Source organism: Scomber japonicus, chromosome 20, assembly GCF_027409825.1.
Source record: "Scomber japonicus isolate fScoJap1 chromosome 20, fScoJap1.pri, whole genome shotgun sequence".
NCBI lineage: Eukaryota > Metazoa > Chordata > Actinopteri > Scombriformes > Scombridae > Scomber > Scomber japonicus.
Window position 1 is genome coordinate 8,482,399 of NC_070597.1, and position 13,676 is coordinate 8,496,074.

The 13,676-nt window shown below is 41.1% G+C and overlaps 1 protein-coding gene across 1 annotated transcript in view; it reads right to left on the reverse strand.

Annotated features, from left to right (window-relative positions):
* LOC128381265 (heparan sulfate glucosamine 3-O-sulfotransferase 3A1-like) overlaps positions 1 to 12,380 on the reverse strand; it is a 32,221-nt gene extending 19,841 nt beyond the window's left edge. Inside the window, exon 1 of the mRNA XM_053341223.1 lies at positions 11,550 to 12,380. Within this exon, the coding sequence (XP_053197198.1) occupies positions 11,550 to 12,106 (557 nt within the window). The 5' untranslated portion in view covers positions 12,107 to 12,380. The remainder of the gene's footprint in view (positions 1 to 11,549) is intronic.
* Between the last annotated feature and the right edge of the window lie 1,296 nt (positions 12,381 to 13,676).

Sequence of the window (13,676 nt, forward strand, 5' to 3'; positions counted from 1 at the left end):
GAAAAAAAGAAGCCCTTTTGTGCGACTCCAGAACACCGAGGATGTTCCTTCCTACTTCTATTAACTGGACATGTTCCTCTGACAGCAATCTCCCTCCTGTCTAATGTACAGTCAGACCTAGTTACAGTAGCAATTACTAGTGTTCAGGTTAAGATTAATTGAATTACTGGGTGGCTTCCCTGCACCCCTCTGTGGGCATATCAATCACGGCCTGTGCGCTACACAGAACCTTTATCACCCTCTTCCATCTTTATGTAAAAAGACACAGCCTATGCTGTTGCACTCCATCTATCAATGAACGGGTCTGGGGTGGCAAACTCATTTTCTAACACATGCCTCTCTTTAATCAAGCAGTCAGGCACTTGGTTAGTGAGTAAAAGCTGTCTGCCATCTTTTCTCCAAATGAATAAAACGATTGAAAAAAATAAAAATAGAGCAGCTGGGATTCCAGTGACTCTTGTTTGACTTTCAGCATTTGAAAAAAAGATTAAACCTGAGGTCATAGGATATTTGTGATACATGTTAATTGATCATTTCTAAAGATAAATCCCTCTATAGAGCACAGTGAATTACTCTTTTGTGCAATGCAACCTTTCAAATGGGGAAATACAATAGACTTTATGTAGGATTTGTTTGAACAGCTGGATTTCTACTTGAGGAACCAGGTAGCTGTTCAAAACCGCACATGCAATGGATCTGCAGTGCTTCTGTTTGAATAAAAATTGCTCTCAAGGCAGATTAAATGCCACTCTGTCATTCTCTCTCCATTCACCACCTCCATTATTAGCTATTTTAAAAATTGTGCAGGATTTCTGGTCATGGTCTATAGTACTGCCAAACCCTAATCTTCAGCAAGTTTTATTTCACTCATCACTACCATGCAACTCTTTGTTCGTCATCTAGCAGGAATATACAAAATACACTGGATGTAGAAGTGCTGAAAGCTCCAAAATAACATCTGAAAGAAATAATGTGCTGGCCTCTTTGTCAGTCATGCCAAAAAAATGCCAATCCCGCGTTTTCAGATGGACTCCAAAAGCCACACACACACACACACAAAAACACACACACACACTCTCTCCCTCTCTCTCTCTCAAGCTTAGCTACAGTGTAATTCTCTGTTTTGCATGGAGACAGAGGTTGGGCAGTCAAATAGAGGTTGTGCCTGAGGTGCCGTCTGGCATATTCTCTGCCCATGTCTGCAGGCAGGACTCTGCCAAGGCGACTGGCACTGGCCATGCCCCGATGGAGCAAGAGAAAAAGGATGTTTGGTGCCATCCTATCGCCACACAGGCAGCTGCAGATAGCACACATGGCAAGTGTGTCAGAGTCCATGCCTTTAAGCACAGAGGCAGAAAAGGAAATAATTCCATGTTTGGCCAGCAAGCCAAAAAAAAGACCCTTGAAAAGAGTGAAAGAGTTTTCCTACTGAATGAACGGAAGTAAAGGGTTGGAAAGATGAACCTCCAACTTCCTTAAGTAGTAAACACTTAAATGTTTTTTAATTTTGCAGGGACTTGAAATACAGGACGGAGACCTGTGCCAGAAAAACGAGGAATCTGTGGCAAAAGTATTTTAAAGAAAACACTATAGTTGGAATGGAAAACGGTGGACCCAAGAGGAGAGGGCTTCCTTCTTTTTATTGGTTCCCATGCTTTCCATAGCTCTGGTTCTCCCTCTCTCTCTCTCTGTCTCTGTCTTTTGCTCTCTGGTGGAAAATGCGGAGGGCTCCCTGTCCTGTGATAAAGCTGTTGCCTGTGAGATGGGAAAGAGAGATCCATCACGCTGAGGCGTTGGTTTACCTGCCAATCCGCACCACTGAGGGCTGTAACATGTACATGCTCCATCCATGCATCATTTACCAAGCCCTTCTGTGCCCAAATAACGTGGGTTTGGCTGCACGTTTCTAAAATCCTAAAGCATTCTGGCAAATCCTCTGAAAGTCTTGATATGCATGAATTCTGGAGGTTGTTTTGTGGTTTGTTTAGTTCATTTCTACGAAGACAGCTGAAACAGTCTAGTCTAAAGCCCCTTGAGTCTCCAGTGCCAAATGATAGGGTTACAGTCTCTCTTTGTTTGTGGAAGGATAACACTTAACTTCCATCAACCTTGGACTGCCAAGAACAAAAAACTGAGACGTACAGTAGAGGAACAGAAATGTAGTGCAGGAAGAAAATTGCAAACATGATTTGTTCTTTTTGGCTGGACTGGCCAGCCCAATAAACACAAATGTCTGTCAATGACTGACTGACTTAGGGAGATACTGAGTGATGAAGTTCCACCACTTGAAGGTGGCTGAAGCTTAGGGCGGTCTAATATCCCAAAATTAATTTTGGCATTAACTGGCAGCGATGCCAAAAGATATTAAGCCAGGCTAAAACATGCTATAATATTCTCTGTATAGGACTAGCAATATGTCACTTTATTCAGGTGAGAAAATAACCATTTAGATTCCCAATATGTGGTCAGTTTATCTAAATAATTCCTATTTGGAAATTTGTTCCAGCATTTTTGGAGATGTGAGAAGCCGTTGGCTGAATAAGAGCAGCCGGTTATCTCAGCTGCTGGCAGCCCGACTCCTACGATGATCGGGCCGGTTCATCGTCATCCTGCGGAGAATATGATCCAATGAACTGATCTGTACAGCTCTTTGGTAATTTACCGCTGGCTTTAATGTCTCTGTAGCATTTTGATATATGATATAATTCCTTTTAGAGGGTAAATGTTGGGTCTTGATGAAATCTAACAACTGTAGCTGCCACATTAGTTTGAATGTAAAGTGAAGCTTCATGTTTTTACTGGACAGAACTACAGTGCTGGGGCTCGTGTACATATATCACCACCTTTCAATAAATATTAACATAAAGAGAACAGTCTATATTAAATTTTGTTTTATTTTATTAAGCTGCATAACAGTTTGGATTTTTAGTATAGCTAAATTACAGACTGAATAACAATTTACTGCATGTCTCTGTCACTGAAGTTAATTTTGAGGGAAAAAAATGTTTGTGGAGCTTTGAATTGAGATTATTTTGTCACAATGTGGTCAGGTAGTTGTGTTGAAGCTGAGCTGGTTCTCTCAGCAAGTAGGCTGTTGTTTCAGGGGCAGAATGATTGTACTGCCTCCTCCTGTCATCAGAGTTTGTATTCCTAAGTCAGACGAGTCAAAAGTCAGAAGTAGCAAGTACACAAGTCCAAACTTGGTGTACTTGGTATTGAGAAAGGCCTTATTTCAAATTGGCTTCAATCAAAGCCCGATATACCAGGCCTTGGTCGCCACATGTCACCTCTTTCTGTATCCATTGTTTCAAATTAAAACCCTCTGGGGTTTTATACACAGTCCAGCCACATATTTTGACCCAGTCTTGTTTCACTTCAGTCTTACTGCTTGTGAAGTGCTTGGAGGCAGGACTGCTGCTATGTTAGAAAACATTACCTGGCAGCTTTCCATGGAGTTCAAGGAAAATAAACATCACTTACATTCATGGACATTGCTTGAAAACCACTAAACCAGTAAAGGTATATTGCCTGAAAATAGAACACCGAGCTGCAGACATGAAGTAAATGTCTCGAAAAGGTCAAACATCTCACATTTCTCCATCAGAAACAATAAGACGACAGAAATGATTAAAGCACATTGTAGCTTTATAGTGAAAATTATTTTTTTTACAGTCAAGCACAATCAAAAGAAGTGACCTCAAGTGCTCCTTTTGAAATATGAACCCAGAATTAATGCTTCATAATGTAGGGGCTAATACCTCATAAAAAGACCAACAGCTGCTAAGCTGAATGGGCCCGAGATACGATGGGGTCAAACAGGTTGCTGTCTAGAGTACACAGAAACTCAAAAGTGAATAAACAACAAAATCCTAGAAACAATGCAACCTGATCCAAATGTTACAGTACCATCTGTTGGCATTGTGAACTCTGAGGGTGGCACATTCTGTGGCAGGTCCCTTGGTGACCTTCCTGACCGTGATCAATCACACTCCCTTTCTGCACATGTTCATCAAAGTTTCAGGGGTTCCTGATCCCTGAGATGTGAAATATTTGGACCAAAAGCTTCCTTGAACTTGCTAGGTTACAAGAACACAACAAACAGTTTCTATTTTAGTGGCATCAGGTGAATACATCAGGTGTGAGATCCAGGTGGTGTCTGCAGCAAAACCCTGCACCTGCTACCTGTCCTCACCCACCCATTGGGGGGCAGATTCCCAGGATGCCACAGGGCAGCTGCTGACAGGCTCTACTTTGGATAGCCCCCTAGCTTCTATCTACCTCCCCTGCATGGGGCCTCCTAGGTTCAGCTGCTAAGGGCGTGCAAAGATGTCGGAGGGGGTGGCGGAGGTCAAGGAGTTGGCAAGGGGGGAGGACTGCAGTCGTCGGTGGGTTACATGCCTTCAGCAGGAGGTGAGTTTCCCGGTTTTACAATTATACCCCACGATAATCACTTTCACAATCCAAAGGCAGCTCAGAGCTCATGCTCAGGAGGTCTCTGGTGATCACGTTACGTCCGCTGTGTGTGTGCCCTCTACAACCCCAACTGTGACCCCTGCACCTCTGCTGTGGCCTCTGCTCCACCTGCCTTCCTCAAACCTGCTCTCATGTGAGCAGATGTAGTTTTGCTCACTAACTCAATATCTAATTCTGTAAACATTCTGCTTTTTCATCATTATATGCCACATATATTTCAAAAAAATCAATTTTAGTTAACTTATATGGAAATTCCATCTTCTCTTGTGAAACGCTCAAAATTTTTGGCACATACATCTTGTACTTAAAGAACACATTCAATGAGCATATAAATTTTGGGACAGTCTAGCCAAATGTAGTTTATTTTGGAAATGATTTAATTTTAAACTTAATGGTAGACCTGCAGGTTTTATATACTGGGAATCTCCTCTCAGTGTTTATAATCTTTCCCTTCCGAAATAAGCCCCATTCCAACATCCTGTTCATGATGAAACGTGCCTAACTACATTAGAAAATTGCCATCCGAAGCCATTTCACGGGACCTCTGAGAATATTTCATAACTGCATGGTATTTTGTATTGCAGCGTCAAAACAGGCTAAATCAAACAAGGGAACAATTAGGGGAAATGGGTAAATCTGTTTTAAAAATCTTGAATGTGCCTTGGAGAATAGCTAAAACAAATGGCTCCTTTCAAAGTCTCTATAAAGAGACCGCAGAGAAGCATTTTTAAGGGTTTGCACACACAGACACATAACACCAGGATGTTCCACATGGTTTTGGCTGATATGGTTATATAAATCCAGATTGGCAAGTGAAGTATTCAAATGTTGGTATGCAGAGCGGTGCAAAGGGCCTGGGTGGTGAAGACCGAACTATTTTCAACTAAATCTCTCTATTTAAAAACTGAGGAACATGTCACTGCTGTATTCCTTTCTGGGTGACATCCAAGGGCGAGCAGCGAGCGCCAAAAGTACCCTGGAGGTGCTTACAGTTTGCATTCTCTCATAAATATGGACGCATAGTACACACACACACACACACACACACACACACACACACACACGGCCTCATGTTCCAGCTGGTGTGTTGTTTTGTCATGACATGCTGCTGCAGGCACACAGTAAACACGTACACACGCATGTTGGAACTTGTTTTGTCTGTTTTTACTAATTCTGCATATGTGTGTGTGAATTGCTTAAATTATAGGAACCAGCTGATTTAGGCAACTGTTGCAACTATTTTACTGTCCTATAAGACACACAACGTTGAGGAATTTCTTCTCTATTAACATCTAGCCTCTCCCATTTAGAGTTGTGTCATGTTCTTCAATGGTCTGCCAACCTCTCCAAATGAGTTTAAAAAGAAAAAAAAAGATTTTCTGATTCAAATGAATCTTCATTTGAATGATGCGATATTGATTTGTAAAATCCTGTGGTCAATATTTTAATGAATGACTTTTCCCATGGATGGCGAGAAGCTTTAACCCCGTTAGTCTTGCGTGGTCAAACTTTGGTTATTCGTACATTTGAGATGTGGCCATGTGAGAGACTAGTGAACCTCAGCTGAATCAAAAAACATGTAGGGAGCTGCTCCACTGAGGGCAGCGCCAAGCCTAAAGGCAGATGTCTGGTTGCATTTCGGATTTAAAAACCATGGAGACAGAGAAGAGCTCGATAAAAACCAAGCCATATGTAAGATGTGCAAAATGGAGGTGAAATATTACTATCGGGACTAGTACTAGAACTAGTACTAACTATTTTTATCTGGTCACTTAGTACTCAATAGCTGTAGAGACTGCACTATATTGTATTGACTGCTGTAGTGTGCTGCTCATGTTAAATAAATAGTACTAAATAGATACTTTGGGGTCAATTCTTCTCTAACATTGCTGGACTTTTGGGGTAGATGCTGATAACGATATAAGGAAGTAAAACATTTCTGATAATCTAACCAACACTTTTATTGCAATGATCCCTCAAATGTGATTATCAAACACATGTGACAAAGATATGTAATAGACGCATCAAATTTTACAGTTTCATAATAAAATGTATTGTATAAAATGACATCAATGCACTGGGAATTCAATCATTATAAAATAACTTTTAATTAAACAAACACATACAACAAAAAATACCTGTACATATATATTAAATTGGATTGAAGAAATATGATCAGCTAGGCATAAAATACTGCCAATATAATTTTAATTTACTTTTCTTTCTTTTTTTTTAAATCAGCACTTATCAGACAACATATCAGCCAATGCCAATATATCCACAATAGGCCATTAGCAGCTGACCCATACATTGGTCAGGCTCTAGTACAGTAAGCATTATATTTCAAATAATGCACCAGGTTGGAGAGTTGCTTGTACAATTTACAGCATCAGTTCTCTATGAATCTCCTTCACATATGCACTAAATTGGTGTTGAAAGTGAAATATCCCGAACCAGATCAATATTTAATTGAATTGAATCGATTCGGCACCTTGTGAAATGGAAACCGAATTGATTCATGAAATTTAAGTTACAATACCGAGTGCTACTCTTCATGCTCAGCAACACAAGTAAAATATCAGGCAGCAGCAAACAAGGACACAGTTTTAAAACCCTGCCACAAAATTAATTGACATCCGCACTAAACATGGCCAACATATGGGAAACTTGGATGTCAGCCTCAATTCAAATGCTGGGAATTCAACAGCTTTTCATCGTCAGCACTTGACAAATGGGACTTTATTTTCTTAGCATGTTTTTTTTTTCTTTTTTAATGGAGTTGTGTCAACATACCAAAATGGCAAGACTAATATAGGAAAAAAATGCTAATCACAAAAGAAAAGAAAAGAAAAACTGGCATTCATGGAATTTAAACACAGACAGGAACGTAATATTATTCCACACATTTACATCTGCTTCTTGAATTGCATTTGAAGAAAGAAGAAGCAGAAAAAAATAAAAATAGATGCATATCCACATCTGAGGCTGTCTTGCCACACGGACCACTACCGCACCGAAATACAGATCAGGCCACACAACCGTACCGCTTTCTAGCACACAGTCCCCACAGGGTCACTGCTTTTATGATTAAGACCCCCTTTTTTATTACCATTACAGAACTTCTTTTCAAATAAGGCCAGTTTTATGAACAGGGAAACCCCTAATTTAATATGATTTTTCAGCTTTTCTAGCAGAGCATGCTCTTTTCATTTGCTCTCTGGTGGTTTTCAGTAATGCATACATAAAGAACACATTAGGAGGAGAAGCTGGAGTGAGCACACATTGAGATAAACACAGACTGCAACATTACACAAAAGATTTGCTGATACACACCTGTTTATTTCCTACATATGTATTTCTGCTTTAGACTGTTTAAAGTCTGTCTCAGTTCAGAGGGCTGGAGAGCACACATGAAGCCTCGTTGTGTGTAAACGTATTCCTGCACTGAAAACTGTTTTTGCTCGTGTGTATCCACATTAATATGTGTGTGGCGGAGCCGACGGCAGACTGCCCTCGTGCTTAACGGGTCACGCATGTTTTTATGAAGGGTAATTAACCCATTAAGGGATCTGGTGAAACAGACATCAAACGGGAAGTGCGGCAGGGTCTAGACAGGTGAAAGCTGGGAGTTCAGTAACCCAAGTAGGCTAAAAACATAATACTGACTACTCTGTAGCATGGACCTCTGCCTTACTTCACAGTATTTGTGTTTGACCTCCTTGTTCACTCGGAGTGTCCATTTCCACAACAAAAGCCTAACAGGTTGTGTGTGATTATACGGATACAGCGCTGAGAAATGTTCAGTGAAATGTAACACTGACTGACTGGGCAATTACTGTCGCCCGGGTGTTGGTTTCCTGTTTAACAAAAGGCCTGAATTTACCAGGCGTACACAACTGGGACTTTTTGTCTTCGTGATAAAAAGTTTATGAAAAACCGAGAATGAGATTTTAGTGAGAAATACCTTTAGTGGAGGCACATTAGCAAAGATGATTACACTCCTCTTTGGTCAAGGTAAAGCCAACATGCTGAATAAGATATCTGGAAAAACTCATTGAAATGTAGAAAAAAATAAATATATAAAGTCATTACCAAGATCTGAATAAACGCAGATGGTGAGACGGAATTTTACACAACTATTCACAGTCGTTGAACACATAAAAAGTGGAGTTAAAAGTTTAAAGCTACCAATGTTTCATGCTCTGACAGCCGCCCTGTCAAACAGCAACTTTTATCCTTCCCAATAAATTACAGATTTTTGCATCATAGCTTTTTGGGTGTTCGAATTACTTTTTCGGGGGCAGTTGATGGAAATTCCCATAACAAGCCAGACAAGTATAATTCTGGGAAAGCTGGAAGAGGAGGCTGGAGATGTTGCCACGTCACATTAAGAGCTTAGAGGTGTTAAAGTATGTTCCACACATTCCCATAGGGACTGAGGAGAGTGATTCATGCTGAGGACACATATCGGCCTTGACAATAAACAAAGAGGCTCCTGAGACGGAAGCTTCTACGTTTTAAGTATTCAGTGTTGTTCATGAAAGGAATCACATAATTCAAGCAAATTGGACGTGCTGATTAGTCACGGAAAATCTGGCCTTGTTTTCTACAAACACAAACACTTGTTTCTTTGTCTTTTGTTTTTGGGACAGTATTATTGTGATGAGTGCGTCGAGGGAGTTTGTTCCTAAATCTTGACGCGTAAGCTTTCAAACTTTCATGTGTCAGATGAGTTAAAAAAATTCTTACAGCCTTGAAATCTTATACCGGCAGCACTGTACGTGTGGCTCCACATCACCCTGATTGTGACGATTTTGACGAGGGGTCGCATTAAGTTTAAGTGATTGCAATCAGACTGATTTCCTGCTTTTGACAAGCACTTTTGAAGTGTGCAAAAAACACCTCTATATGACCTCAAGCCAATAGATGCAATTGTATGAGACTTAATCAAACACTTCCATGCAAACACAAAGGCCATCAAGAGGATGACTCAATGTAGTTGAGGAGAGTTGACAAGAGTGCTCGGAACAGATGAACTCCTGCAGAGTGGGCCACGCTGTTATAACAGTTATTTATTCCTCTTTTCAATTCAAGGGTCCTTCTGTTTTAAATGGACAGCATTAAGGGGAACCGGCACTAAGGTCTATCCTTGGAGGCACGGTCCAAATTCCAGAGAATCTTGGCAACTCCTCGGGATAGATGGGACCCTCATGGATATAAAACCCCACAATGGATGAATAGGTAAACAGAAGGGTGTGAAAGAGTGATGGCGAAAAGAGAATGTTCACTCTCAGAGAGGCACAAAGAGGGAGGTGTGTGAGTGGGAGATGGGAGAGAGCCAGAATGTTTGGGGGAGGAGAGGAAAAGGGGGGTGAGGGAGAAGGGTCTGGAGGGAGTTGTCGGTGAGCGAGAGTAAAAGTTTTGTCTCCAGGCTTTTAGAGGGTGCTGTGTGTAGTGTTAACTCAATCAAAAGGTGAATTATACCTCCAGAGACACTCAGGTAACCTTTCATTATAGCCCTAATCCTTCTTAATAACAGAGCTGCAATGTCGGCAATGCCCCATTAGACAGAGAACCACTGAGAGGCAGAGCCATTATTCCCCACAGGCCTGTGGAAATGTGAACACACAACATTCACTCACCCACACTTGCAGTGACAGATGAAATCAATCACAAATTCGACTTGAGCGAGGCCAACGCAGCAAACTCCTCCACGAGGAGATGGTGAGACGTTGACGGAGTGTAAATGTGTGTTTATGTGGGATCGGAGTTTCTCTAAAGTTTCACTTTTATCAGGCACGGCTGTAACTGAATATGCGAGAGCAAATTTAGACTGAAAGAGCCTTTTTGGAATGAAAAAGGTCTGCAAAACTTTTAACTTGAGTTGAGTTTTCTACCTCATGGGGTTTGTAAAAAGAAAGAAAAAAGGAAAGAATGTTTTCTGATACTATTCTGGTTGTACTAAATTAAATTAAATCTATTATTGTAAATATTCAAGACACCATACAAAGTTGAAATTTTAAAGTCAATATACAAATTAAATATATACAAAATTTACAAATTTCATTGAGTGTTTTGCACTTTCTTCACGCTCATTAAGTTAGGCTTTTTAGAGAAGAAAACACTGTTTCACTATTTAGATTAGAAGCTCCACTAGACTTAAAAAGAAAAAAAGTTTGCAGCAGGACAAATTTACAAAAACTATGTAAATAATTACATTAATTTGTACCAGCAAGCATGATTATGGTCTGTGTGTTTATAGGATATATAAAAGGCAATAAATCACATATAAAGACAAAGTAAAGTTGGAAAATAAGTTATACTGAAAGTCAATCAATCTCCTGTTTACTGAAAAAATAGCCTTCAAAAATCTCTATCTATCTAATAAACATGAAATCTACTAATTTTAGAAATGATGTGAAGTTGATGAAATTGCACTGAAACTTGTTTGGAGTTTTACATGCAGGAATAAACATGTAGGCTAAACACACAAATGATTCAACAGAGAAAACTGCCACTTGTTTTCAAAACCAAATAGTTTGATTGAACCTTGTCTTATTTCCCAGCCTAATCAAGCTGTAAACCGTGATTCCACTATGGCCCTGACCAGAGCAACTTAAAAGGCAGTTAACCCTAAAAATCTGCTGCAAAATGAGCAGACTGATAACATCTTATGAAAGCAGGCCTAATGTAGCGTAATAAATCAACAGGCTGTCCACGGTGACCCTTCCAGCAGCAATTAGGCTACTTCTATAAAAGTTGAGATGTTAAATAAAGATTTCTGGATTGTGCAGAGCTAAGCTTTATCAGTGATGTGGTTGGCAAAATAAAAAGTTGGATAAACACAATCCATCAGCGTGGCAATTTAATGACTAATAACAATATACAGAAGTTGAGCCGAGATTTTTAAGAGGAACATTAATTGATGTATTTTTAATATCCTATCCTTGCAGTAACTTATTAGTGTGATGATGGAAACTAATATAAAAGATTTATCTCGGTCTGAAAAAGTGTTTAAACTCTGACTTTAAAGTGGATTTCTTTTCCTTTTATAATGAATGTAGTTAAATATTCACCTGTACCACTCTAGTCCGTTCTCATAGTTGCGGTCGAAGAAGTGCGGCTCCGCTCCTACGGCTCTGATGTCCGGATGAACCCGGAGGAACTCCAGCAGAGCCCGGGTCCCTCCCTTCTTCACCCCGATGATGAGAGCCTGTGGCAGCTTCTTGCTTCCCTCCCCAAGCGGACTGAGTTTACCTGCAAACCTCGGCGACACTTTTCTGGAGGCGACTAAATCCGGCGGAGGCAGGATGAGAGACTCCTCTGACACCTCCAAAGCTTGCCCCGCGCGCTCATCCGCTAGGACCCGAGAGGAGCGCCTTGTGGCCCCGTAGTCCGTCAGCTCCGACCCGGCGGTCCATTCATACACCAGCCTTTTAGTCCTCTGCGACCTTAAGTCCTCGAAGAGCCGGCTGGGGGAGTGTTTGACCGGTGAGGGTAAGGTGGTGCTGTGGCGGTCGGCGAGGCAGTGCAGGAGGAAGAGAGAGGTGAGGAGGGAGCCCAGCATGACCGCCGCTTTCCTGAAGATGCCTCGGGACGGGGGGTCCAGTTTACTGATGCGGCTAAAAGCCATACCGGTCCCTGGGTGGTCGGTGAAGGAGCCACAGCCATGCTAGGCACACATTGTTGAGTCTTCTTGCCATGAAGAAACCCAAGAGTGAGTTCTCATCCACAGTGTGCTGCGGACAACACCTCTGTCTCCTCCAAGAGAAAAAAAAGAAAAGAAAAAAATGATAACTAGCCTACCTGCTGCGCACAGGTGAGAAAGATGAAGCCTGAGGAAGCCTGAGGAAAAGCGAGCAGGTGCTTCCCGCCACTGCACAACGACTTCAGGTAATTAAGTGTCTTCTTCGCTTGCTCCTTCTAGGATGCCACCACGAGCCCTGATGTACCAGCAGCACGTGTATAGAGTTGTAAACTTGTCTTGCACGTCAGGTGGGTTGACAGACACATCCCTGGCCAATGAGGAGAAGGGAAAAGGAGATGGGAGCCAATTATGTTCCAGATGGGCGGGGACACAGCTACATTAACCATCTCAGCTAAATTGGAAGGAATTTTTTATGTAGCATACAAAATATAATTATGTGTGACGTAGTGGTAGGAGGGGGGGGGGGGTTGCTGCACACACAACGCAATAGAAACTACAATTATGTGCAAATATTAATGAAACACGTTTAACAATAGCCATATACACACATTAATATACAAAAACTCACTCCTTAATTTTAAAGCAAAACACACACACACACATGCCAGTTCTGTGCACATGCAGCTCCCATGGTTGCAGGGGTTATTTTAAATCAATGTTAGCTAAGGTATGTTAAGTGTATCACCCCCAACTGTGTCTTGTACCAGCATGATGAGATTCTAAAAGTATTTCTTGGGTCTTCACAACACACAAGGGACCATTTCTCCGCCACATGTAGCTCAAGTCAGGCCACCAAGGAAGATGGCCTCTGCCATGAACTCTTTTTTTATGACACATAGAAGAACAAAAAAGTGAAATAATGATAACAGGCCACATTATTTCTTTACAAGTGAACAGGAACAGAACCAAATGTTTCACATCTGCTCTTGCCTTTTGGGTATTAGCATGAGAATGTGCAGGCAGTGCTTCAATACTGCACAGCTCACTGCTTGAGAAAGAGGATGGAGACCTTAACACTGGGCTGTATTGCTAGCGCCAGATGTCCCCCCATGTTTTCAGAACAATACATGGGGGTGTCCCGCATTTAACAAATCACACCCCATGCCTTTTCTCTGTCTCCCTGATGCTGGAAAGATGCTCGACCCCCTCAAACCAACCGTGATGACACTCGGCATTCCCTCACAGAGGTCAGATGGCTTCACACCCTTCGTGTCGTACTGCTAAATAGCGATGCTTAAAAGTCAGATTCTCTTTATTTCCGTGAATAGATTCTGAAAAGTTGTTGAAAGCACATTTTATTTATTTATTTTTACAGTTATTGAAGGAACCATCAAACTGAAATGTATTAGTTCCCCAAAAGGGTCACAAAGGGTTTAGACATGATTAATGGAAAACAAACTTAAACAGCAAATCATTTTTCATTTTCTGACTTCTCTTATCATTCGTTTTTTTCTTGTAAACTATTTAAATAAATACTTTTATCAATTAGTTGAAG